The 27,560-nt window shown below is 44.7% G+C and overlaps 1 protein-coding gene across 1 annotated transcript in view; it reads left to right on the forward strand.

Annotated features, from left to right (window-relative positions):
* ADAMTS2 (ADAM metallopeptidase with thrombospondin type 1 motif 2) overlaps positions 1 to 27,560 on the forward strand; it is a 280,657-nt gene that overhangs the window by 194,075 nt on the left and 59,022 nt on the right. Inside the window, exons 7-10 of the mRNA XM_090290344.1 lie at positions 6,595 to 6,700; positions 7,336 to 7,479; positions 7,883 to 8,015; positions 9,135 to 9,248. Coding sequence (XP_090146470.1) covers positions 6,595 to 6,700; positions 7,336 to 7,479; positions 7,883 to 8,015; positions 9,135 to 9,248 — 497 coding nt within the window. The remainder of the gene's footprint in view (positions 1 to 6,594; positions 6,701 to 7,335; positions 7,480 to 7,882; positions 8,016 to 9,134; positions 9,249 to 27,560) is intronic.

Consider the following 27,560-nt stretch of genomic DNA (forward strand, 5'->3'; position numbering starts at 1 on the left):
AAACTAAAAATCAACCTCAGGGAAAAAAATCAAAGACACCCAAACTCATGGAGAATGAATAACATGCTCTTAAATAATGAATGGGTTAACAATGACATCAAAGAGGAAATCAAGAAATTTCTAGAAACTAATGACAATGAACACACAACAGCCCAAAACCTATGGGACACAGCAAAAGCAGTCCTAAGAGGGAAGTTCATAGCAATACAGGCATATCTGAAAAGGCTAGAAGAATCTCAAATAAAAAACCTAACCATAAAGCTACAAGAACTATAACAGCAACAACAAACAAAGCCTAGGGCAAAAAGAAGAAAGGAAATCATCAAGATCAAAGCAGAATTAAATGACATAGAAACGAAACGAACAATCCAAAAAATCAACAAAACTAGGAGCTCGTTCTTTGAAAAAATAAACAAAATTGACAAACCTCTAACCAGGTTCATTAAAAAAAAAGAGAGAAGACCCAAATAAACAAAATCAGAAATGAAAGAGGAGAAATCACGACTGATACCTCAGAAATACAAACAATTATAAGAAATTACTACAAACAACTCTATGGCAAGAAATTTTACAACCTAGAAGAAATGGACAAATTTCTAGAAACATATAACCTTCCAAAACTGAATCAAGAAGAAGTAGAAAGTCTCAACAGGCCAATAACAAAGAAGGAAATTGAAACAGTAATCCAAAATCTCCCTGCACACAAAAGCCCTGGACCGAATGGCTTCACAGGTGAATTTTACAAAACATTTAGGGAAGAACTAACTCCTACCCTCCTCAAACTATTCCAGAAAATCCAAGAAGAGGGAAAAATCCCAAACTCTTTCTATGAAGCCAGTATTACCCTAATCCCAAAACCAGGTCAGGACACAGCAAAGAAAGAAAACTACAGGCCAATATCACTGATGAACATAGATGCTAAAATCCTCAATAAAATTTTGGCAAACAGGATCCAACAATACATCAAAAAGATCATACACCATGATCAAGTGGGATTCATCCCAGGGATGCAAGGATGGTTTAATATTCGCAAATCAATAAATATAATACATCACCTAAAGACCAGAGAAATAAAGGAAAAAATAAACAAATGGGACTACATCAAACTAAAAAGTTTCTGCTCAGCAAAAGAAAACATCAGCAAGATGAAAAGGAAACCAACCATATGGGAAAACATATTTGCCAATGATATCACAGACAGGGGACTGATCTCCAAAATATATAAAGAGCTTATACGACTCAACATCAAGAAAACAAACAACCCAATTAAAAAATGGGCAAAGGACCTGAACAAACACTTCTCCGAAGAGGACATACAAAAGGTCCATAGACACATGAAAAAATGCTCAAAATCGTTGGCCATCAGAGAGATGCAAATAAAAACCACAATGAGATACCACTTTACACCAGTCAGAATGGCCATCATCAACAAACCAACAAACAACAAATACTGGCGAGGATGTGGAGAAACGGGAACCCTACTGCACTGTTGGTGGGAATGCAGACTGGTGCAGCCACTATGGAAAACAGTATGGAATTACCTCAAAAAACTAAAAATGGAACTGCCATTTGAACCAGTGATTCCACTGCTAGGATTATACCCGAAAAATCCTGAAACCCTAATTCAAGAGAACTTATGCACCCCTATGTTCATAGCAGCTCTGTTTACAATAGCTAAGTGCTGGAAACAGTCTAGGTGCCCGTCTGTGGATGAGTGGATCAAAAAACTGTGGTACATCTACACAATGGAATACAATGTAGCAGAAAGAAAGAAAGAACTCCTTCCATTTGCGACAGCATGGATGGAATTAGAGAGAATTATGCTTAGTGAAATAAGCCAGGCAAAGAAAGCAAAATACCATATGATATTACCCAATACAGGAAACTAAAGAGCAACACAAACAAACGAACTAAATAGGCAAAGACTAGAATAGTAGTCAGTAGGGGGGAGGGGGGAGGAAGAGAAGGGGGATAAGTAAGGGAAGGGTCAGGTCAAGGAACATATATGAATGACTCATGGACATGGACAACGGGGAGGGATATAATTGTGGGAGAAGGGATGGGCTGGGAGGGGGGAGCAATGGGGGAAAAATGGGACAACTGTAATTGAATAACAAAAAATAAAATTAAAAAAAAAAAAGAGTGCCTGCTATCTCCACTTCTCTTCAGACTTGCTGTGGAGGTCCCAGCCCGTGAAATAAGACAAGGAAAAAATAGAAATACAAGAATCAGAAAGGAAAAAATCAGACTCTCACTTGAAGATGATATATCTGTGTACAAAAAAGAGTCTAAAAATAAATCATTAAAATTATTAAGTAATTTTGGATAGCATGTTAATATACAAAAATCAATTGAATTTCTATATTCTAACAAGCAAATTAAATTTTCAAAATTAGTATCACTTATAATGAAATAAAAAGCAGCAAATACCTAGGAGTGAGTCTAAGAAAATATGTCCAAGACCTAGACCAGAAAACTGAAAGATGTGTCAACAGAAATTATAACATTAAATCGATGAAGGGTATGCCCTGCTTGTGGGTGGGGAGACTCACCATTGCACGGAGACCAGTTTCCCCAGATTGATCTATGGGGCGAGGCCGTGTCTTCTGGGGCAAATGCAGCTCAAGCATGATAGCTCGAGGGTATTAACAAGTTGATTCTAATGTTTATGCATACATGCAGTGGGCCCAGAATAGCCAAGAACAATTGAAGAGGATGATCAAAGTATTCAATACTTAAAGAATACAGTAGTTAAAGGGTGTACGGTTGATGCAAGGATTGACAAATGTGTCATTAGAACAGAAGAGAGTCCCAAGTTGGACTTAGGTTGACTGAGAAGGTGGCGCTGCAGAATAGAGGGAGCGATGGGAACAATGGCCTTTCCACCAATGGCGTTGGGCTAGTTGACAACCCAAATCGGGGGAAGAACGAAGCCCGATGTATAGGCATAGATCATATTTGTGGATGTTTTAGCTCTTAGTGGATTTTAGGTCTACGTATGAAAAGTGATATAGTAATAGTTATAGAAAATAATATTAGAATATCTCCATGTACTTGGAGTAAGAGCATATTTCTTTAAAAAGAGATAAAAAGCACTAAACACAATGGAAAAGATAAATATTACCACATCAACATTAGAAACTTCTGTTTATTAAAGTCATCATTAATCCACTGGGGAAAAAATATTCATACTACATATACTACATATTTTATATCTGAAATATATGAACTCTGACAAATCAATAGCAACAATTCTAATCAACAACCCAGTGGAAACATGGGCAGGAGACTTTCTCAGGCTCTTAATGAAACATGCATGATCCATACACATGTGAAGAGATGCTCAACCTCAGTAGACATTAGGGAAATGCAATCAAAACTACCATCAGAATCCACAACACACCTCACAGAATGGCTAAAATAAAAAAGGCCAAGAATCCACACCTCGGAGAGGATGGGAGATGTAGTTCTCATAGTCCTCGGGTAGGAATATAAATTGTGCAACCGTTTTGGAAAATGGATGAGCAGTACTGATGAAAGCAGAACACCAGCGCACCCAGCAGTGACGCTCCGGACGGCACCCAGGGGAGGTGCAGGCACCGTGCACCAAATGATGCCGTGCAAGTGCACAGAGCAGTATTCCTCATGATAGCTCTTAAACGTGGAGTAACTCAAATCCACCAGCAGGCAGGTAGATGGAGATGCAGCCACACAGTAATGACAGCTATAGCTACATGCCACACTGTGCGTGAGTCTCACCCATGGAACGTTGAGTGGAGAGCCCGACACGGAAGACACTTATGTAGGAGTCTGTGTGCTTCAGCTTTGGCAGTAGGCAAGCTGATCTGTGGTGCCAAAAGGCAGGGGAGTGGGGAGGAGGGGCGCATCCCTCCAGTGTGAGGACAGTTTTATCTCATGACCAGGGAGGTGCTCACATAAGTGTGATTACTTTGTGATAATTCTCTAGTTGTATCCTTATGACTTGTGGATTTTCATGGACATAAATAGTACTTCAAAAGAAAGAGCTTGAACAATTTATATAGAAGTAATTATTCAAAAGAGTGGACCCATTTCACCTACCTCATCCTCTATGAATGATCATTTTTTAAATTATTTTTTCATCCTCACCCAAAGACACTTTTTCATTGCTTTTAGAGAGATGGGGCAAGAGAGAAATATCACTGTGAGAGAGAAACATCAATCAGTTGCTTCCCAAACGTGCCCCAGCCAGGAATCAAACCCACAGCCTAGGCATGTGCCCTGACTTGGAATCGAACCTGCGAACTTTTGGTCTATAGGATGACACTCCCACCATCTGAGCCACCCAGCCAGGGCTGGATAGATCATTCCAGTAATCCTTTTTATAAACACAAGCGTATGTATGTCTATTCCTCTCACCACTTTCCTCATCGCTCTACTTCTTGCTGCACTCCCTCTGCTACCACTTGTCCATATCTGCATAACCAGGGAGACTTCTCGTGTGATGCTGGGCAGGCTAAGGTTAGTTTAGGTTTATAAACCATCTCTGGCACAAGAGTGGCTTCCTTTTCCACACTGATTGGCACACAGTGGGACGCAGGTGGGAACAGAGAATGTAACTCCAGTCCCACTGAGCACAGAGCAAGGCTTCTGTTTGGTATTGGTCTCTTCATTTTGAGGGGCTGCTTGTGCCCCTACAAGGCCTGCAGCAGTGTAGCCAGCTGATCAGTCGCACCCTCTTTCAGCCTTGCTCAGGCGAGAGCTCTGATGTGGGCAGACCTGTTCCATAGAGAGGAAACTTTCATATTAAGTGACCTCATTCTTCATTTAAAAAAGTGAAAGGAGAGCCAAGGATTACAGACATTAAAAAAAATAAAAAATAAATAAAAAAGGACCAAGTTGGAAAACAAAATCAGAAAACTAACTTCAGAGGAAACAGAGATAATTTAGAAAATGGAAAAAAAACTTTTTAAAAAGTAATATTCCCAGAATGTTTGGGGAAATACACCCATAAACACAGAACAGGTTGCTAAGAAGAATTAGAGAGCAATAAAGAAAGGCTTTTTATGGAATTAAAGAAGTGATAGGTAAAACAGAAAATTCAAAAGCTGAAGTACAAACTCAAGGGCATCTAAAACAATTAAAATAGGAGAGAAAAGTTAGGAGATACAGACAATTCAGGAGGTACAATACTTATCTAACAAGATGAAGACAACAAAATAAAGTAAGAGGGAAGGATATAAAGAAAAAGATGGAGACCCTTTTTCAGATCTTCAGACCACACAGGCCCACGTCACGCTGAGTGGTGGGAACGAGAAGCGCTTTCAGGTGGCACTTCACATGCAGGTGGACACACAAAGGAGCAGGGATGCTCCCTGAGTTTTGCTCCAGCACCCTGATTCAAGAACCATCATCTCGAAATCCACAGAGCAAAATATCTTTGAAGACAGAGATTTCCTGCTTGTTAGTGGGGAAAGACTATGGTTGGCCCATCGTGCTTACAGAGCCGAGTCTAAAGCCAGCAGGCTTTCCTCCCTGCTTTTCACCCTTTCTCTTTCAGCAAGTTGTTGTGGGCAGTCCCATGGGGCTAAAGGCAGTGGGGCTAGGTCAGGGTTTCGGAGCCAGGCCCTCGCCTTGCACGCCTCTCAGGCCCCCAGGTGCCCCTGTAGAGGCCCCACTCTGGCACAGGCAGCTTCGTTATCTTGCCCAGGGCCAAATGGTGGGCCCCATTTTCGGGTTTTGCTGTCTCAGGTGGGGTCTTGGCATCAGGCCACCCACCCTCCCCTCCTTGACACCGGGCTTGGTCTAGGCTCCCGGAACTTTCTGAAAAACCCCAGTAACCAGGCTCAAGCCAGGAGGGCTAAGTCTCCTGCCACAGGCCCGCCACAGCTTCCCCTTCCTGAGTCCCCAGCCCTGCCTTTTATCCCTGCCGGTTGTCCTCTCCTGCAGTCACCCAGCAACGCTGAACTAGCACAGTGAGCTGCACCTCACTGTTACCTGGGAGTTCAACGGTTCCTTCAGAGCTGCTTGCTTGACTGCGTGGGGTGGCCGGAGGGCCACTGTGCGTCTATGTCAGGGGGTGTGCCCTGCAGCCACCACCCCTGCCACTCCCCTCTCCCTCTCTGGGAGCACAGCCCCTCAGTCCCTGGAGGAAGGAACCCTTTGCAGGAACGTGGCTCAGAATCTTCTCTGCCAGAGCACAGGCTGAGCAGCCAAGGGCTCCATGGGACCTGCCATCTGCAGCTGTGCACCCTTGGTCCCCTTGGCCTGCCCACTCTGCGTGGCCAGGTCATCGCCTGGCTGTGCCCTGGAGCCACTCTGAGGCCTGATGCCACTGCAGTCCTCTGCGCCCTGTGTGAGTGGGTCCTGCTGGGTGTTTCAGGTCCCACAGCCAAGTGGGGAGGTGGGAGGTGGCGTGAAGGGATCAGGTGTGGGGGGTGCCAAGGTGGCAGAAAGCCTGCCAGGTGAGACCTGGGCATGGGGGGGCTGATGGGCAGGACTGAGACCTGCTACCAGGGCTGGGGGTCTCCTGAGCTGCACACTCTGGGGCAGGTGACTCTGCTCTGGGGATGATGGGGGCACCGGGAGCTAGAGACCCCCTTTATCTCCTCCCAGGCTATGCTCCTGTCACTGGGATGTGCCACCCTGTCCGCAGCTGCACCCTGAACCACGAGGACGGCTTCTCCTCAGCCTTTGTGGTGGCCCACGAGACCGGCCATGTGTAAGCGGCCTCACTGTCCTGATTGTCTGGGAAAGGTTGATTGAAGGGCCCCACTTCTCTGAGCCCTAGTGGGACACACTCCACGTGAAAAGCACTAGGATGTGACCTGGTCTTCCCAGTGCTGCGCAGGGCAGGCCTGAGATCCACTTCTTGTGGAGGGAACAAATCAAAGAATGGGCCAGTGGGTGCTGGGGGGCCTCCTGCAGATCACCCCATTTTACAGACGCATAACTTAGGCTCCCGGGAAGGTTGGCCCCAGAGCAGAGAGCCGGAAGTGGGCTGTGCATGCCCTGAGCACCACCTGGGTCTCGGGGCTGGACGGGCGCTGATGGGAAGCCTCATGGGGCTGCTGGGCCCATGTGGGATGTGTGCAGAGCTGGGCTGCACTGCCCCTGCCTCCACTGCATTCTTGGGCCACAGCGCCTGCCTGGGGACAGGACGCAGAGGCGCAGGCTGCTGGGTGCTGTCTCCCCAGGCTGCCCCAGGCTTTAAGACTCTAGCCTGTGGAAACATGCAGGGTAGACCGGAGCAGCACAGATCCAGGCAGGGCCTGGGAAGGAGGTGGGTGGAGTGGAGCTGCCAGGCCAGTGCAGCAGGTGGGGGGTCCAGTGAGGCCGCCATGGGTCCCTATGCAGGCTGGGCATGGAGCACGATGGGCAAGGCAACCGCTGTGGTGACGAGGTCCGGCTCGGCAGCATCATGGCGCCCCTGGTGCAAGCAGCCTTCCACCGCTTCCACTGGTCCCGCTGCAGCCAGCAGGAGCTGAGCCGCTACTTGCAGTGAGTACCACCCTGTGCCCCAAGGACAGCCTGGAGCAAGGAGGCTGTGCTGGGGAAGGGCCATGTCTTGGTGTGCCTGGGCCCAGTGCCCACACTTGGATCCTCCAGTTCGAGGCACAGGGGAGGGGAGAGGGAGAGAGCAGCGCAGGTCAGTGTGGGGGGGTCCCGCCGTTGGGGGGGCATCTTTAATGGACACTGGGACCTGGGTAAACCAGATCCTGAGTAGTTTACACTAAGGAACAGAGATGCAGCAGGGAAACTGAGGCAGCGCAGCCAAGACCTGGGGTGTGCAGACAGGCCCGCCAGCCAGCTCCAGAAGGGGCCGCAGCCCGCCCCCCCCCCCCACAGGCTGGATGGCCAGTCTGGCTGAAGGCAGCTTGCAGCGCCCCATGTCCCCTCACAGCTCCTATGACTGCCTGCGGGATGACCCCTTCTCCCACGACTGGCCAGCGCTGCCCCAGCTGCCTGGGCTACACTACTCCATGAACGAGCAGTGCCGCTTCGACTTCGGCCTGGGCTACATGACGTGCACTGCGGTGAGTGTCAGAGCCGGTGCCCGGGCGGGCACCCAGGCTTGGTCTCGGGCAGGGGGTACACAGCTGGCAAGGGCTGTGCCCTTGGCATCCACAAAAGACTGTGGGGCCTCGGGAGGCCCTGTGTGGTCTGCAGGGTTCAGGGGCATCCCTAGGAAGAAGTGAGGGCTGAGGCTCACTGGGAGGACAGGGCCTTCCTGAAGGCAGGAATCACGTGTGCAAAGACCTAGAGGTGTAGGAACATTGCATGCAGAGGAGCAACCGTGGTTCCCTAGGGTGAGCGCCAGGACAGACCCATCAGCATCGGCATCACCGAGTGCACCTGCTGATCGAGGCCCGCCAGTGTGAGACAGTACAGCAAGAGTGTTAGTGCCTATTAGTGTCTGACTCAGTGTTCATCCTACCTGCACAGAGAAAGTCAACAACATATTCTCATGTTATAGATGAAGAACTGGGGGCCAGAGAGGTGAGGCCACACAGCGAGCAGGTGGTGGGTCTGTGTACTGAGGTTGTCTGACCTCTCGCACAATGGCCTGAAAAAATGTAGTGGGCCATGGGGAACTCTGGAAAAGTTTGAAGAGGAGAGTGGCTGGCCAGGTCTGACTTTCAGTGGATTCCCTCAGGGATGCCCTGGAGGAGGCAGGAAGGTCAGCACAGAGGTGCCTGTGAGGTCCAGAGGACAGAGGACAAGGCTGGAACAAGAGCAGGGCCTGCTGGAGCAGAGGAGAGGGCTTCAGGAGAAATTCAATAGGCAGAGTCATAGCACGGGGTCAGGGAGTACCCTAGGGCCCTGTAGTGACAGATCCTGAGCCAGAAAGATGCCACCCAGCCCTCATGCCAGGCACACTTGCTCCAGCTGTCTGTCTGGGCTCCATGGGGAGTGCAGCCGTCAAGGGTCAGGGGCTGAGGAAGCCCAGTAGCCCACAAGGACGTGAATCAGCAGCTGTAGACCCAAGATTCTCACAGCCTCAGAGTCACAGGAAGCTCAGGGCACCCACTGACTACACAGGCCTGTCCCAGGCAGCTCCGCCTGCCTGGCTGCACAGCTGTCCAAGAGGACTCTGGGGAACAGGGTCCTTGCAGTGGGAAGCACCCTGACCAGCGGCTGGTGTTCTCTTTCAGTTCCGGACCTTTGACCCCTGCAAGCAGCTGTGGTGCAGCCACCCTGACAATCCCTACTTCTGCAAGACCAAGAAGGGCCCCCCACTGGACGGGACCATGTGTGCACCTGGCAAGGTGAGTCTCAGCAGAGGGCAGGCCTCAAGACACACTCAGATCTCCACGGACAACCCCTTCTGAGCCCAGGGCGGGGGACCCTTCTCCTTCCTTCTTTCTAATAACTTATGCCCCACCAACGAGTGACTCCCCACCTTCTGTCCCAGTGCTTCCCACACAGTATTTGTGCTGTGGGAGTAAACCTGATGTCTCTGAGCTTTCCACTGTGCTTCAGTTGCCCCCGCCAAGGGAACCCTGCCTCCTCTGAGGAGCAGTGTCAGGGTTCCAACAGTCTTCAGTCTCTCCTGCGCACTGTGGGTGACTGAGTCACCTCATCTTGAGGCCAGCATTGGGTCTGGTGGCTGCTGGGTCCCCAGGCCCGGCATCAGGTTTAGCCTGTCCATCTCCAAGACCTCTGTGTTTGTCCCCTTTTGGGCAGACCTGCCCCTCAAAGTCGCTCAGTAGTTGCTCACCGGCACCTGCCGTCTGCCCAGGCCTTTTTCCCACCGCCAGCAAATCAGCGGAAAGATCCTCCCAGTACTTTCTCTCCTGACTCCAGGCCTCATTCTCTTCAGCTCAGATGAAACCTCACACTCCCTTCTTGGCCAATCACTTGCTAGGGGGCTGGCTTATGCAGATGAGCCTAAGCCTAGGTCCCAGCCCCCCAGGGCTCAACCCACTGAAGCTTCCCATACCTGCACCTGCCCCGTGGGGGAGGGGTGTGAACTCCAGCCCCAGTCCACCAGCCCAGGCCTGGAAAGTCCCCAAATAGGCTGGGCCTGAGGTTCCTCCAGGTGGGTCTTAAATTCTGCTTAATTTTATTTTGTCCATGATGTAGTTTCTTAAGACCACGGAGACCCAATCCCAACCCTACAGATTTTGGTTTGCAATAAGGATCAGGAATTGCTTTTGTTATTTTTAAAATTATGGTGAAATCCAAGTAACATAAAATGCACTATTTAACCCATTTAAAGTGTACAATACAGTGGTATTTAGTTACATCACCACTGTTTAGTTCCAGAACTTTTTCATTGCTCCAAAAGGAGACCCCCTTAAGCAGAGACTCTTCATTCCCTTCCTCCCTCCAGCCCCTGGCAACCACTAACATACTCTCAGTCTCTATGGATCTGCCTATTCTGGAATTTCATATAACGGGGATCCTATGATAGCTGGCCGTTTGTGTCTGGCTTCTCTCACTCCGCAGCGTGCTCTCGCAGGTCACCTCTGCTGGGGCTGTGTCAGTGCTTTCTACCTTTCTGTGGTTGAGGAACAGTCCCACTGTCCAGATGCACCACACTGTGCTGATCTGTTTGTCCAGTCAGTGGCAGCTGGGTTGTCTCCACCTTCTGGTATTTGTGACTGGGCTGCTGTGACCATCATGAGCATGTTATGTTTGAAGACCTGGGAGTTGGTATTTGTAAGAGGTGCCCAGGTAATTTGGCTGCGCCCCAGACTTAATGAACCATTAGAAGTTGGAGGTGGGACATTTGCTAGTAAAATATCAGGTACCTAGTAAATACCAGTACTAACCACGTAGCCCTCTCTCTGCAGGAGCTGGACAGGGGAACAGGGCCCTGACTCATTTGCATAACTGTTGGGGGGGGCAGGGTGCACTCTGAGCTGGAGGATGAGACTGGCTCAGTGGGGCTCCCTGCCCCAGGCCACCCCTCCTGACCACACTGGGTACAGAGGAGGTGGGCAGAGTGAGGCAGGCCCTGCACTGCGTGCTCTCCTAAGGAGCGCAGCTGGCCTCCTCCACGGGAGCCTGGCCACCGGGAGAATTTGGGCCCAAGAATGCCTGCATCCCCAGCTGGGGGCCCCTCCTCCTGTGGGGTGCAGAGGTCTGGTGAGGAAGATGGGTAGATGTGGCCAAAGAGCCCCTTCCTCACAGAAACTGCTGACCCAGCCATGCCCTTCACTCTTTTTGGTGGTAGGGCCCTTTGTTAATTTAGCCCAGCATATAAAATTGCCATTTTTGTATTTTTTTAAAAAAACAACACAGTTATGCTGATTGAGATGGGCAGAGCTGGGGCTCAGGTCAGCCTGCCATGGTTCACAAGAGCACAGGTTGAAAACTGACCTGCACCAGGATTCCGAGTGTGTGTAGTGGGGGTGCGGGGGCAAAGGGAGGGAGGGGCACCTCCTGGGGGCCCATCAGAACCCTGCGCCTGTGTGCACCTGTATCAATACCTAGCTTACTATTGTAGAATAATTTTATATTTGGAAGTTAGTCACCCCTCACTACCCCCTTTTCTGCAAGAAAAGCCACAGGGGCAAGGAAGGAGGGGACCAGGTTGGAAAATAACAGATTATCTCAGGCTGTGCTGAGCTCAGCTGCCCCTCCCTACCCCTCTTTGCCCCCCACCTTCCCTCAAGCTCCTCAGCAGATGTCCTCACCCTCAGGCTGTGGTTATAGTCTGGGATCCTCATTGTCCATACCCCCCAGGTGGCCATCCCAAGCACATTGTCCCTCTCAGCCTGCACTGCCACATTATACCCCTGTGCATATGCAGAGTGTGTGTTCACTATTTTCAAGAGATGGAACACTCTGTGTCTGTTCTCTGTACACAGTGAGGGTGTGAAGGGAAGGAAGCAGCAGTTCGCAGACGGCCCTGAAGTCCCATGGCTCTCTCTGTCTGCCTGGGGTCACCACTGTGGCTTCAGCACCACAGGCCCTGGTGAGATGAGGCTGAGAGGGTCAGGTTTTCAGGAGCCAGGGCCAGTGGGTGTGCAGCTTTCTTATGGAGGGGAGTTTGGTGGGGGGCAGGTGTGGAGGAGACAGGAGAGATGAACATGTTGACCTTGGACAGAGAAGTGAGTGATGAACCTGTGGATCAGGCTGAGGAAGCTGCATGACCCTCAGCTCCATATACATCCCTCCGTTTACTCATTCACTTGTTCATTCATTCTATGTATCCGGCCAGCTCTGTCTCCATGGCACCTGCTGTCTGTGGGGTCAGCCATGGACATGATGTGGTGGTGAGGACGTGGATGGAGGTGGTCTGTCGGGGAGCTCAGGAGGCTCCAAGTCAGTGACCCCAGCTGCAACCCAAGTGCGGGGAGAAGTGGGAGTAGCACGGCGGGCAGAGCGTGTCGGGGTGCACTGTGCTGGGTGGGAGCCTGGCTGATGAGAGAAGTGTGGTGTTGAGAATTAATGTGTTAATAGAGAACATCAGGTAGAGTAAAACCAACAGGAGACGATGGCCACTGAAAAGGGAATTTGTTCCTCACAGGTCTTCAGACCACCCCTACCATGCCGCAGGAGAGCAGGGAGCACACCCGAAAGCAGCAGCATGGGTCAGGAGGCAGAGGAAGCAGGGACTGTGGTTTCCACAAGAAGGAGCAGATCAGGCTGAGGCTGCATAAGCAGGCTTAGGATGGGCTCAGCGAATACTTTCAGTGGCGCTGGGCATGGGGCTGCCCCTGTCCTCTGGCATGTGTCTCATGGTAATGAGGGTTAGTGGTCCAGAGTGAGAGCCTTTGAGGCAGGTGGTTGGAGTGGCAGCTCTGGCCCAGGTGGTTGTATATGGTAGGTACACTCTCAGTTCGCTGTTCCCCATCTCTAGGAACTGGCCAACCCTGGGAGAGACAGTCCCTGCAGAGTCCATGCCCCAGATGTCACAGCATCAGAATCCAGAAAATAAAAGACATGGCTCCCAGGAGACTGGGTGGTGGTGGAGAGAGGGCAGGACTGGACCACGTGCTTCCTGCACCTGCTTTGTGTCCTGCCCTGTCCAGAGTGCTGCAGGCCTGGCTCAGAGCTGCTCTTGGAGGGGCTTGCCCTGTGGCCACACTGCACAGGTGCTCACAAAGGGCGAGAGAAAAGGCACGGCAGTGTGCTCATTGCCTGGCATGGTGGTGGAGGGGCAGTGCGCCATGCAGGGCCTTTCCCCCAGGCCCAGGGGCTAGTCTGCATTCTGCAGCCGGGGAGCCCACAGAAGGTCTGTGGGACCAGGGCAGGGTTTCCCACAAAGCTTGTGATGTGTAAGTTTTGGGCCCCTCACTTGCCTGGGCCCCTTCTGGGGCCCTGGGTGGAGCTCCCCAATGTGTTCACATGCTGGTTGTATGTTTTCATAAATTTTACAAAAGTAAGATATGTTAAATATAATCAAGATTACTTCCATTTTCACTCTGCGTTCCCCTCTGATACACTTTTGTGCTGGCTGGCATGAGAGTGGCTATAAGTGCCTTGTGGCTTTGGCCAAGAGAAACTGGATTTGGGATGTATATATTGGCTTATTACATTGTTCTCAATATTTCTCATGTGTTGTTAAATTACCGTTTCTTCCCTGACCGGCGTAGCTTGGTTGGGTGTTGTCCCACAAAGCGAGAGGTCACCAGTTCTATTCCTGGTCAGGGTTGCAGATTCGGTCCCTGTCTGGGAGTATACGAGGGGCACCCAGTTGATGTTTCTCTTTTACATCGATATTTCTCTCCCTTTCTCTTTCTCTCCCCCTCTTTCTAGAGATAAATAAACAAAAATTTTTTTTTAAAGTACTGCATCTGTCCAGGTATAAGAACAATGTCCAGAAAAATTTCTATGGCCATGGTGCCAGCTCAGCCATGCCCATTGGAGAGTAGGTGCTGTGTACAGCCTGTTCTCCTGAAGTCAATGGAGAAAAGCCTCCTCAACCAGACCTGAGGCCGTGACTGCTTCTGTATTGGCAACAGCTTATGTTTTCTTTTGGAGTTTGTTTTGTAATGGGACACTTGAAACACAGAACCAACTTGGATATTTCTTTAGAAAAGCTAAGTGTGACAAGATGCTGTGCTTGTCTGAAGGCTGTCAAACCTTTAATCATTTCAAGAAAAAATAAGGGAAACCTGCTTGCGTGTGAGATGCAAAAAGTGTATTCAAAATGTTGGTGAAGCCTTAATACACCAGTTTAACTGACATTCTGAAAGTAGTTTTGGAATGCTTCAATAAAATTAAAAAGAAACTAGACTTCTGATTTGGATATATGTATAAAGGTACCTTCTTGTATCATTTTTGAATTTAGGAATTAAAGAAAATTCAGATAAAAGCTAAGGAAAATAAAAGTAAAAAACGAGTAAAGAAGTCAATAGAAATAACTCTGATTTAACAAATTTAATTATAACAGAAAAAGGTTTCAGATCAAAGCAAAAGCAGTCATTCATTGGGAAGAGCAGGTAAATATCAGAGGGAAGTAATAGGCTCCTAGAGCACCTGACAACCCAATTACTGAAGAGGAGTGAAGCTGATGAACATGGAAAAAGCACTTAAACTTCTGTCTGAGTTGACTGGAATGTTGACAACATCAAAGACAATATAAAGCTCAGAACACTGCCCTACAATAAAAATGTCAACAGCAACAATTACTGAGTATTGCTAATTCAAAGAATGTTTAAAGTCAGGCTCTGACCAAGAAAGTTTGGAATGCCTAAAATCCACATCAGTAAGCAAAATGGATAGTAGTTTTTCCAAATTTGATCATCCTAAATGTTCAAAAGACATCGCCAATAAGTTTTCCAAATTAACGATTAAAAAAGAAATCCCTCAACATGCTAGAGCAAGGGCTGGTAAACTACAGCACACAGACCAATCCCACCCACCTCCTGTTTTTATTCCCCCAACAGCTTTATTAAGATGTGGTTCACATTTAAATTCCCCCATTTAAAGTGTACAGTTCAATGATTTTCAGTATAGTCACAGATTTGTATAACCATTACAACCATCAAATTTTAAAACATTTTTGTCACCTCCCAAAGAAGCCCTGTACCCATAAGCAGTCGCTCCAGTTCACCCTCCCAACCCCCAGTCCCAGGCCATCACAAGCTGCCTTCCAGTCTCCTCAGATCTGCCTCGTCCGACATTTTATTTTATTTTTTTAAGTATATTTTATTGATTATACTGTTACAATAGTTCCAATTTTTTCCCCTTTGCTCCCCTCCGCCCAGCACCCCCCTTCCCCAACAATCCCCTCCCCAAGTCCATGCCCATGGCTCACCCTTTCATATATTCTTCTTCTTCTTTTTTTTAAATAATTAATTAATTAGTTAAATATTTTAACAATAAAAAATAACAATCCCTCCCTCTCAGACTTAAGACCCTTTACAATCTTATAAAGGACAATGGACGAAGGTCTCGAGCTCCTCTAGTTGCTTCAAGCTGGACATGGTCGTCGTCCTACCTATCCTTGGGTCAAGAAATCCCTAATAAGAGTTGGGGTGTGGAGGGGAGGGTGGCCTTCCCACAAGGGGAAGGATCGTGCAGACTCCAGGTTGGTTGGCTGTCTCTGGACAACGGCATGCTTGGTTTAACAGGCTGGCATCCTTGTTGTATTCTGGGGGCAACAGGGTTATAGGACATCATTCAATCCGTAACCACTAGATGACAAAAGACAGGTATTAATTTTTCAATGTCCCACATTAGGGAAAAGAAGGGCTTCTTTAGAGGAAGGTATGCCAGGTACATCTCACCTGTCCAAAACCCTTTTGCCCATTATACTTAGTTTGGACTGAGGGAAATATTTTAGGTTTCCCCCCTCTCAGGCCTCTGGGCTCTTTCTGTCCAAGCCATTAGGATAGAAAAGAGAAACCAGTTTTAAAGTGAAGCCCACAGACCACCCCATCCTTCACCAACCCAGCCACTTAGTTCAGCCAAACCATTGAGTCTCAGGAGGCAGCAATGCAGACAGGATTCAGTGAGACCTATATGTACAGACAATCACTCAGGTAATGAGATCGTAGGCTTATGCCCTTTGAAAACAGAAAACACATGTTAATTTATGTAACATAACCTACACACAAGTTTATAGATCTGTAGGACCATCTTATCGGAAAGACATCCAGTTGCAAGGCACTTGACATTCTTCTTGCCTGTAAATTAAACATCTTTGATAATGCCACAGACGTAGTTTAACTTTCAAATGAAAACAAATTTTAAATGAAAAGAAACTTTAAAGACGGTTAGCTGCACTACTTTATAGTCTACCACTGGGCATTGTGATCTTCCTTGAATCGTGATTTTTCTCCCTAAGATTACCCTCCTTGTCATTAAAGGGACTGCATTAAGTTCATTTTTAATTTATCCTGTTCATTTGCATAAACACAACAAGAGCAGCAAATGATCACTTATGATCTTTAGTTCTGCTTTGCTGGAACTTACACAAGGAACATTTAGGGTGACCTTCAGTCTGCCCTTCAGGGCACAGAAGCTGAGCCACATACCTGGCATTCAGCCTTGCCTGTAAACACCTGTCTTTTCCAGGTCCTCCTGGTTTTCCATTGTGCCTTAAGGTCCCTTCTAGCCATCTTTCAGGAAAACAACCTTCGTTCCTTCCCTGGAAAGATTGCTATGGACCGCTCATCCATCCAAGGTACCAGGCCTTTTATTTCGTGGACTTTTATTACCTTTGAAAGTCAGTCCCAGCTGCTCAGGGCTTTTTGGTAACAACCAAAGCCCAAGCATGTCTCCTTTAGGCATGACATTCCAGTCAAAGTCTTAGTCAAAAAATCATTATTAACAACTGGTCTTATTAGTTTTATGCAAAGAAACTTAGGTCATTACTTACTTCTTTAGCATGCCAAATTCTGGAGGTATCAGATAGGGAGAAAATATATACAGTGTGAAGGAAAATCCTTGTCCTTCTAATATTCACTGAGCTTGCATTTCTATTCTTTATATTGCAGGGGCACCAAATAGTCCCTGTAAAAAGTTTCAATATGTAAGTACGTAAGGGCTTTAAATGTTCTTTCTAAGAAGTAGCAAGGACTTGCTAAAAGGCCTTGGAAAAAGGAATGTAAGAAGGAGTGTTATAGCAATTAGTGATTTACAAGCTAAAAGGACTTCAGCCTCTATCACCTCCCATTTGCTTGCTTGTGTCTGGTTTATAACATTTGTGAAGGTTGTGCTTTGCAGAATGTCTAGCCCTTTGAAAATAAATTGCTTCACAGGGAGTTCGTCCCTGGCTGAAGAGCTATACTGCCATCGAAGATAACCTTTAGCCTTGTGAATTTCTGTTCCTGTTACTGCCAAGACATTCCTGCAGTCCTGCCCAGCCCCCTCTTCCTAAGGCTGTTTCCCGCCAAAGAAGAAACAAAGAGACTGCACCAGTATAAAAACCCAGCGTTTAGACTCCATTGTAGGTTGGAGCATGTTAGAGACCTGCTCAGGGTCTGCCCAACTCCTGGCCATCATTAAAAATCCTTTGCTTAACTTTATACACCACTTCAGAGTGTTCAATCTCGCCTATGTAGCCGTAACAATATTTTTATTTTTTCCCCCCACTAAAAATTTTTCTGTTTGTTTGTTTTTCCATTACAGTTGTCTCACTTTTTTCCCCCTCTTGCTTCTCTGCACCCTGTCCCTCCCTTCTCCCACATTCAGTCCCCACCCAGCTGTCCATGTCCATGGATCATTTATACATGTTCTTTGACTAGATCCTTCCCCTTCTTACCCCTTCTCTCCCTCCTGCATCTCCCCTTTTGTTACTGTTAGTTTATTCCTCGTTTACATACCTCTGGTTCAATTTTGCTCATTTGTTTGTGTTGTTCATTAGTTTCCTGTAACAGGTGATAGCATAAGGTAATTTTCTTTTGTTGCCTGGCTTATTTTGCTAAGCATAATTCTCTCTAGTTCCAATCATGTTGTTGCAAATGGTAGAAGTTCCTTCTTTCTTTCAGTACTTATTCATTGTCATTTTCCCCCTTTGTACTCGTGTTCCTCTATGTCTCTCTCTGTTTCTTCATCTTCTTAAAGCAGACCCTTTAGCTTCTCTTGCAATACTGGTTTGGTGGAGATGTATTCTTTTAACCTTCTTTTGTCTTGGAAACTCCTTATTTCACCTTCCATTTTGAATGAGAGTTGTAGGCCTTTGTCTTTCATTACTTGGAATATATTTTGCCATTCCCTTCTGGCTTGTAATGTTTCTGCTGAGAAATCTGATGATAGCCTTATTGGAGCTCCCTTGTATGTTATTAGTTGTTTCTCTCTTGCTGCTTTTAGGATTCTCTCTTTGTCTTTGAATGTTGGCATTTTAATTATGATGTGTCTTGAAGTGGGCCTGTTGGGGTTCATCTTCATTGGGACCCTCTGTGCTTTCTGGACTTGCATGATTCTTTCTCTCTTCGTGTTAGGGAAGTTTTCTGTCATTAGTTTTTCAAAGAGGTTTTCTATTCCTTGCTCTTCTTCTTCTCCTTCTGGAATTCCTATGATACGGATATTATTACGTTTCATGTTGTCCTGCAGCTGTCTTAGAGCCTCTTCAGTCTTGTTCAGCCTTTTTTCATTTTGTTGCACTGTCTGTGAGTTTTTGTCTACATTGTCCTCCAGCTCGCTGATCCGACTTTCTGCTTCCTCTAGCCTGTTTTTAATTCCTTCTACTGTGTTCTTCAATTCAGAGATCGTATTCTTCATTTCCTCCTGGCTCTTATTGATAGCTTCCACGTCCTTTTTGATGCTGGTATAATTCTCAGTAAGTTCCTTATAGTTCTTCTGGAGTTCACTGTAGTTTTTCTGGAGTTCTTTGTAGTTTCTGCTGAGTTCATTGAGCTTCTCCATAATACATGCTTTCAATTCCATATCTGATAGTTTGCTCCCCTCTATTTCATTTAGCACTCTTTCTGGGGACTCTGCCTTTCCTTTCGATGGGGGGTTGTTTCTCTGTCTCCCCATTTTTGTGACTCCTATTGTTTGTTGGTGCTTCTTAGAATGATCTGCACTTCCTGGATCTGCCCCTGGTGGTGTCAGATCCTGTACCAGTCTGGGTCTAGGCAGCCTGTTGGAGACTTCCAGGGATCTACTGCCTTTGTCTGTCTCCTTTAGTTGATAATCTATTCAATCTGTGATTAGCCGTCAGGCTTAAGGACCGTGGGTGTGGCAGCTTAATTCCTGTAGGCAGGGCCTTTGCTTCCCCTCAGGCTGACGCCACTTGGCCGGGAATGGTCTGCCTGCAGCACTGGGGATGAGTCAGCACTGGGACCCAGCCGGCTGCTTCCCCAGCTCTCCCCTCAAAGCCACCACCCCAAACTCTCCCCAAGCATCTCCAGTCCTCTCTGCCTTTCCTCCGCTTGAGCCCAGGGTAAGTGGGGGCCAAAATATTTTTGTATGTGATCCGCTTAAGAGCTCTTTTTCTCCAGCTGTTTCTCTCTGGCTAGCAAGAAACCCTGTGGCTTTTCGTTTTTCTCAGCTGGATACTATTTTACTTTCCACTCTGTTGCTGTAGGCTGGGAAGCCCAGCTGGGGGTTTAGACCCTGCCGTTCTCAGGGGGAACCCCCGGCTGCTGAGCTGTTTCTCAGTCCCTTCAGCTGCCCCCCGTGTGAGCCCAGCCAGCCCTTCCGCGTCTCCGCACTCCCTACCGGTCACGTTGTGATGTAGCGGCCTTTTTTGTCTCTCCGTGGTTATAAGACTTCTCTCCAGCTGGTGTTCGGTTGGTTATTCCAGATGATTTCTCCAAAATTGCGTTGTAAATCCAGACTAGTTCTGGGAGGAAGTTAGTGTAGCTTCCACTTACTCCTCCCCCATCTTGTTTCTCCTTGTCCGACATTTTAAATAAATGGAATCATACATGTGTCCTTTTGTGCTAGCTTAATGCAATTAGCATAATGTTTTCAAGGTTCATCCACGTTGTAACATGTATCAGTACTTCGTTCTTTTTTATTGTTGAATAATAATCCATTGTCTAGATACAGTGTGTTTTTATTTATCCACTTATTAGCTGAATAATTTGAGTTGTTTCTACTTTTCAGATGTTTTGAGAAATGTTGCTATGAACTTTTGTGTACCAGTTATTGCATGAATGTGTCATTTTTCTTGGTTATATATACCTAGGAGTGGAATTGTTGGATCTTATGTGAACTATGTTTAACATTTTTTTCTATTTCTTTTTTTATAATGTTTTATTGTTTATGCTGTTACAGTTGTCCCAATTTCCCCCTCTCAGCCCAGCCCACCCCCACTTCCATAGTCCATCCCCACCCCCTTGTCCATGTCCATGGGTCTTTCATATATGTTCTTTGACAAATCCCTTCACCCTCTTTCAAATAGTCCCCACCTCCCTCTGTATGTCCTCTTTGGAGAATTGTCTGTTCAGGTCATTTGCCTATTTTTTAATTGGATTGTTCATCTTCCTGGTATTGAGTTTTATGGGTCTTTATATATTTTGGAGATTAAACCCATATCATTGTGAAATATGTTCTCCCGTACAGTCAGTGCCCTTTTCATTTTGATGATGGTTTCTTTAGCTGTGCAGAAGCTTTGTAATTTTATGTAGTCCCCTTTGTTTATTCTTTGCTTTATTTCCCTTGCCCTAGGAGATATATCGGCAATAATATTGCTACTTGAGATATCTGAAATTTCACTGCCTTTGTCTTCCACTAGGATTTTTATGGTGTCACCACTTATATTTAAGTCTTTTATCCATTGAGTTTATTCTGGTGTATGATGTAAGCTGGTGGTCTAGTTTTATTTTTTATTTTTTTGCATGTACCAGTCCAGTTCTCCCAACACCATTATTGAAGAGACTATTTTTAATCCATTGTATGCTCGCGCCCCTTTGTCAAATATTAATTGACCATAGAAGCATGTGTTTACTTCTGGGCTCTCTATTCTGTTTCATTGATCTATGTGTCTGTTCTTACCTAATACCAGACTGTTTTGATTATAGTGGCCTTGTAGTATAGTTTAATATCAGGTATTGTAATCCTTCTGACTTTGTTTTTTTTTCTTAGGATTCTTGAGGCTATTCAGGGTCTTTTAGGGTTCCATATAATTTTTTAGAGTATTTGTTCTAGATCTGTGGAATATACCTTTCGTATTTTTATAGGAATTGCATTGAATCGATAGATTGCTATGGGTAGTATGGACATTTTCATGATGTTAATTCTTCCAATCCATAAACACGGTATATGCTTCTATTTATTTCTATCTTCCTCAAGTTCTTTCTTCAGTGTTCTGTAGTTTTCTGAGTGCAGGTCTTTTACCTCCTTGGTTGAACTTATTCCCAGGTACTTTATTTTTTTGTTGTTGTTGTTGCTATAGTAAATGGGATTTTTTTTTTCTTAGTTTCTCGTTCTGATAGTTCATCGTTGGTGTACAAAAATGCCATTGATTTCTGCATATTGACTTGTATCCCACTACTTTGTTGAATTCAGTTATTAGGTTGAGTAGTTTTTTTGGTGGAGCCGGTAGGGTTTTCTTTGTACACTACCATGTCATCTGCGAATGACAGTTTTACTTCCTCCTTTCCAATTTGGATGCCTTTCATTTCTTCCTCTTGTCTGATTGCTATGGCTAGGGCTTCCAGTAATATGTTAAATAAGAGTGGTGAAAGTAAACACCTTTGTCTTGTTCCTGATCTTAAGGGAAATGCTTCTAGTTTTTTCCCATTGAGTATTATATTGGCAGTAGGTTTTTCATATGTGGCCTTTATTATGTCGAGGTATGCCCCTCTATTCCCACTTTGCTGAGAGTTTTTATCATAAGTGGGTGGAGTTTATCAATGCTCTTTCTGAATCTATTGATATGATCATGTGATTTTTGTATTTCATTTTGTTTATGTGGTGTATTATGTTTATTGATTTGCGAATATTCTACCATCCTTACATCTGTGGGATGAATCCTTCTTGATCATGATGTATGATCATTTTAATGTATTGCTGGATCCAGTTTGCTACTATTTTGTTGAGGATTTTAGTATCTATGTTCATCAGAGATATTGGCCTGTAATTTTCTTTCTATGTTGTGTCTTTATCTGGGTTTGGAATTAGGATAATATTGGCCTCATAAAAAGAGTTCGGGAGTCTTCCCCCTTCTTGAATTTTTTGTAATAGTTTGAGAAGGATAGGAGTTAGCCCTTCCCTAAATGTTTGGTAAAATTCACCTGTGAAGCCACCTGGTCCGGGGCTTTTGTGTGTCAGGTCATCCAGTTTGTTGGCATATAGTTGTTCATAATATTTTCTTAAAATCTTTTGTATTTATTTGGTGTCAGTTGTTATTTCAACTCTTCCATTTCTGATTTTAGTTATTTGGGTTCTCTCTCTTTTTTTACTTTGATGAGTCAGGTTAAAGGTTTGTCAATGTTATCTTTTCAAAGAACCAGTTCCTAGATTCATTGATCTTTTGGATTGTTTTTTTTAGTCTCTATGTCATTTAATTCTGACCTGATCTTGATTATTTCCTTTCTTCTACTCACTCTGGGTTTTGTTTGTTGTTGTTTTCCTAGTTCTCTTAGGTGTAGGGTTAGGTTGTTCATTTCAGATCTTTTCTGTTTCCTTTAGGTAGGCCTGTATTGCTATGAACTTCCCTCTCAGGACTGCCTTTACTATGTCCCATAGATTTTTGGGTTGTTGTGTGTTCATTTTCATTTGTTTCCAGATGCTGTTGATTTCTTCTCTGATCTCATTGTTAACCCATTCATTATTTAATAACTTGTTATTCAGCCTCCATATATTTGAATGTTTTTGAGTTTTCTTCTTGAGATTGGTTTCTAGTTTCAAGCCATTGTGATCCAAGAAGATGTTTGATAGGATTCCAATTTTCTTGAAATTTTTAAGGCTTGTTGTGTGTCCAACATGTGGTCTGTCTTTGAAAATGATTCATGTGCATTGAGAGGAATGTGTATTTTGCTTCTTTAGGGTGAAATGTTCTGTAAATATCGATTAAGTCCATTTGAAGAGTGTTGTTTAATGCTGCAAAATCCTTGTTGATTTCTTGTTTGGAAGTGGCGTATTGCTGTCAATCTCCTTCTTAAAGTCCTCCAAGGTTATTTTTATATATTCATGTGCTCCTATGTTGGATGCATATATGTTTACAAGGATTATATCCTCTTGTTGAACTACTCCCTTAAGTATTATGTAGTGGCTTTCTTTGTCTCTTGTTATGGTCTTTGTTTTGAAGTCTATTTTGTCTTATTTTAGTATTGCTACTCCACTTTTTCTTTCATGTCCATTTGCATGGAATACTTTTTTTTCATCCCTTCACTTTCAGCCTGTACAGTACAATACTGCAAAATCCCACGATATAATGAAAAATCTGTGATAAATAATTAAATATAATATATTTTAAAATCCCGCAATACAGTGAAGCCACGATAAGTGAATCACGATATAGATAGGGACTACTGTATAAATCTTTCTAAGGTAGAGTGGGTCTCTTGTAGACAGCATATATGTAGGTTATGTTTTCTTATCCATTCAGCTACCCTATGTCTTTGATTGGAGCATTTAATCCATTGACATTTAAGGTTATTATTGATAGGTCCTCATTCATTGCCATTTTTTCCCTTTGTACCTGTGTTCCTCTCTCTCTATTTCTTCTTCTTCTTAAAGCAGTTCCTTTAGCATCTCTTGTCATGCTGGTTTGGTGGAAATGTACTCTTTTAGCTTTTTTTTTTTGGTCTGGGAAGCTCTTTATTTTATTTTCCATTGTAAATTAAAGCCTTGCTGGATAGAGTAGTCTTGGTTACCAGTCCATGCTTTTCATTACTGAGAATATTTCATGCCAGTCCCTTCTGGTTTGTAGTGTTTCTTTGAAAAATCAGTTGATAGACTAATTGGAGCTCCTTTGTATGTTACTAGCTGTTTCTCTCTTGGTGCCTTTAAGATTCTCTCTTTGTCTTTAGATTTTGCCATTTTAATTGTGATGTGTTTTTGGTGTGGTCTTCTTTGGGTTCATCTTGCTTCAGACTCTGTGCTTTCTGAACTTGCATGACTTTTTTCTTAACCAGGTTAAAGAAGTTTTCTTGTATTATTTTTTCAAACAGGCTTTCTATCCCTTTCCCCCTTTCTCCTTGTTCTGGTATCCCTGTGATGCCAATATTGGTATGTTTTATGTTGTCCCAAAGCTCCTTTAAAGCATGCTTATTTTTTGTTTTGTTTTGTTTTTTTAGTCTTTTTTTTTTTGTTTTGTTGCTCTGGCTGGGTGTTCTTTTCTACTTTGTCTTCCAACTCGCTGATTTGGTCCTCTGCTTCATCTGGCCTACTTTTAATTCCTTCTAGTGTATTCTTCATTTTGGATATTGTATTCTTCATTTCCACCTGCTTCTTATTCATAGTTTCTATGTCCTTTTTTATGCTTACATAGTTCCCACTAAGTTCCTTGTAGCTCCCATAAAGTTCCTTTTAGTTCTAAGTTCCCTAGGCATCCTTATATCCATTACTTTGAACTCTTATGTCTGATAAATTGCTTGTCTCAATTTCATTTAGCTGTCTTTCTGAGGACTCCCCCTTTTCTTTTGATTGGGAGTTGTTTCTTTGTCTCCTGATTTTAACTGACTCTTTTTGTTTTTTTCTACATATTAGATTGATCTGCTTTGATGCCCTGCTTACACGGGTGGCCTTATGTCTTAGGTGTCCTGTGGGACTCAGTGGTACAGTTCTCCTCCATCTCCTGAGCTGGATGCTGCAAGAATGCCCTTTATGCAGTTTATGTGGGCTCTCCTGCTGCATTTGGGTGGGTTTTTTTTTAAGTATATTTTATTCATTATGTTGTTACAGTAGTTCCAATATTTTTTCCCCTTTGCTCCTCTCTACACAGTACCCACCTTCCCTCCAGCAATCCGCTCCCCTTAGTTCCTGTCCATGGGTCATGCATATAAGTTTTTTGGCTTCACCTTTTCCTGTATTATCCTTAACTTCCCCCTGTCTATTTTGTACCAACTGATCATGCTTCTTAATCCCAGCACCATTTCTCCATTTCTCCCCCTTCCCCCTCCCAGCTGATAACCCTCCAAATGATCCCCATACCTATGATTCTGTTCCTATTCTGGTTTGCTTAGTTGGATTTTGTTTTTATTTATTTTTTAGATTCAGTTGTTGATAGTTGTGAGTTTGTTGTCATTTTAGTGTTCATAGTTTTGATCTTCTTTTTCTTAAGTAAGTCCCTTTAACATTTCATATAATAATGGCTTGGTGATGATGAACTCCTTTAGCTTTACCTTGTCTGGAAGCACTTCATCTGCCCTTCCATTCTAAATGATAGCTTTGCTGGATAGAGTAATCTTGTTTGTAGGTCCTTGCTTTTCATCACATTGAATACTGCTCACTGGCCCCTTCTTGCCTGCAAAGTTTCTTTTGAGAAATCAGCTGATAGTCTCATAGGCATCCCTTTGTAGGCAACTCTTCGCTTCTCTCTTGCTGCTTTTAGGATTCTCTCTTTATCTTTGACCTTTGGCATTTTAATGATGATGTGTCTTGGTGTGGTCCCCTCTGGGTCCAGCTCACCAGGGACTCTCCGTGATTCCTGATCTTGTATGTCTATTTCTTTCACAAAATTTGTGAAGTTTTCCTCCATTATTTTTTCACATAAGTTTTCACTTTCTTGCTCTTCCTGTTCTCCTTCTGGCACCCCCATGATTCGGATGTTGGCACGTTTAAAATTGTCCCAGAGGTTCCCAAGCCTCTCCACATTTTTTTTTTCAATTCTTGTTTCCTCATTCTGTACTGGCTGACCATTTTTTTCTTCCTTATGATTAATTTGAACCCTGATTTCCTTCCCTTCACCAATGGTTTCATGTGGATTTTCCTTTGTTTCACCTAACATAGCCTTCACCTCTTCTCTTATGTGTTTGCCGTATTCAAGCATATCTGTCAAGCCTGTGAGCATCTTTATCACCAGTGCTTGGAATTCTGTGTCTATTAGGTTGGCTATCTCTTCGTCACTTACTTCTCCCACTGGAGCCTTGATCTGTTCCCTCTTTTGGACCATACTTCTCTGTCTTTTCATCTTGACAGGCTCCTGTGTTTGTTTGCTTCTGCGTCTTAGGTAGAGCTGTCACTCCTGTTACGTTGTAAGGGGCGGAGCCTTAGGGATTCGTCAGTTCAGGGCAACCTGTTTGACCATGTTGTAGCGCTGTATGTGGGGAAGGGGTCCGAGAGGGAATAATGCCACTTGCCCAGCACTCACCCCTTTTCCAGCCACTTCTCCCACTTCCGTATGGGACTGACGCCCCTCTAGCTGTTGCCCTGGCCATCGTTCCCTGAGTGGTTGGGTCTGTGGATGTTCTAGGACTGTGGGGGCCCTTTAAACAAGCGGACTCAGCTGAAAGACCAGCAGTTTCTGCCTCCACCCCAACCCCCACTGGTTTGCATAATTAGAAGCAATGAGACTTGATTTTCCCCGGTGCTGGGACCACGAGCTGCAAGGTCTGATGAGGATCTATGAACACTTCCCAGGTGTCCCTCCTGACTTTTTAAAGTATATAACTGTGCTTTCCGTCAGCCTGCCACTGCCATCACTGCTACCACCACCACACCGCATCCTCTCCACCCTGGCTTCGCTCCTCCTACCTGTCTGGATGAGTATTTCTTCTTTATATCTTCGTTTGTTGACTTCCATGCAGTGTGATTTTCTGGAACTTCTGGTTGTTTCTAGTTTTCAGGTAGTTGTATTTCTTCTTAGTTGTGGAGGGCGATGCAGCATGTCTGCCTACATCTCCATCTTGGCCAGAAGTCTGTAGAGTAGTCCCTCTCTGTATCACGGTTCACTTATCGCGGACTCACTGTATCGTGGTTTTTTAAAAAATATTATATTTAATTATTTATCATGGATTTTCCACTATATCGTGGGATTTTGTAGGGCACTGTATACATATGTTGTTAAAGTTACGTAGGTTTAAGAGTGCAGAATATGTTTAAAAACATAAGTAGTGTTTTAAAAATGTGGAAAAGGTTAATAATGAAGTGGGAAAGGTTAATAAGGGACTGGGAACAGTTTATAAGTGTGTGGGAAGGGTTTATAAAACATTTATATATATAAATATTAAAATAAGTTTAAGGTTCCTACTTCACGGATTTTCACCTATCGCAGGGAGGTCTAGAACATAATACCCACAATAAGTGAAGGAATACTGTATTTGGGTTTTGATTGTTGTTAGCTCATTCATTAGTGGATTCTGCCCTCCATCTGTCTGACTGAGAGTCTCAATTCCCACCACATCTTGTATGCTGTTGTACAGGTGCTGATAGAACAAAACAAAACAACACAGAAGACAAAACCCACACCAGCAAAAATAATCCCTAACAAAAACAGTAATATCAACAACAAATGAGCAAAGATTAATAAAGGTGGAAGGAAAATAAAGATATTATAAGAAAGAAAAAAGAATATGAAATGACTAAAGGAAAGAAAAATGATTTCAAGAGGACAGAGGAAAAATAATAAGAATAAGGAATAGGAACAAAGCAAAGAAAGGGAAAAATAAAATTTTAAATGAAAGTCAGAAAGAGAAGGAAGAAGGCAAAGTGGCTTAAAAAAGGGGAAAAGTAAAATATGAGAAATGAAATAAAAATGACAGTGAATAAATAGAAACAAAATTGAAGAAAAAAAGGTTAAAAAGCTAAGAGAACGAAAAAATAATGCAAATAATGGAAAA

The sequence above is a fragment of the Furipterus horrens genome, unplaced genomic scaffold, assembly GCF_987537825.1.
Source record: "Furipterus horrens unplaced genomic scaffold, mFurHor1.1.pri manual_scaffold_10, whole genome shotgun sequence".
Taxonomy (NCBI): domain Eukaryota; kingdom Metazoa; phylum Chordata; class Mammalia; order Chiroptera; family Furipteridae; genus Furipterus; species Furipterus horrens.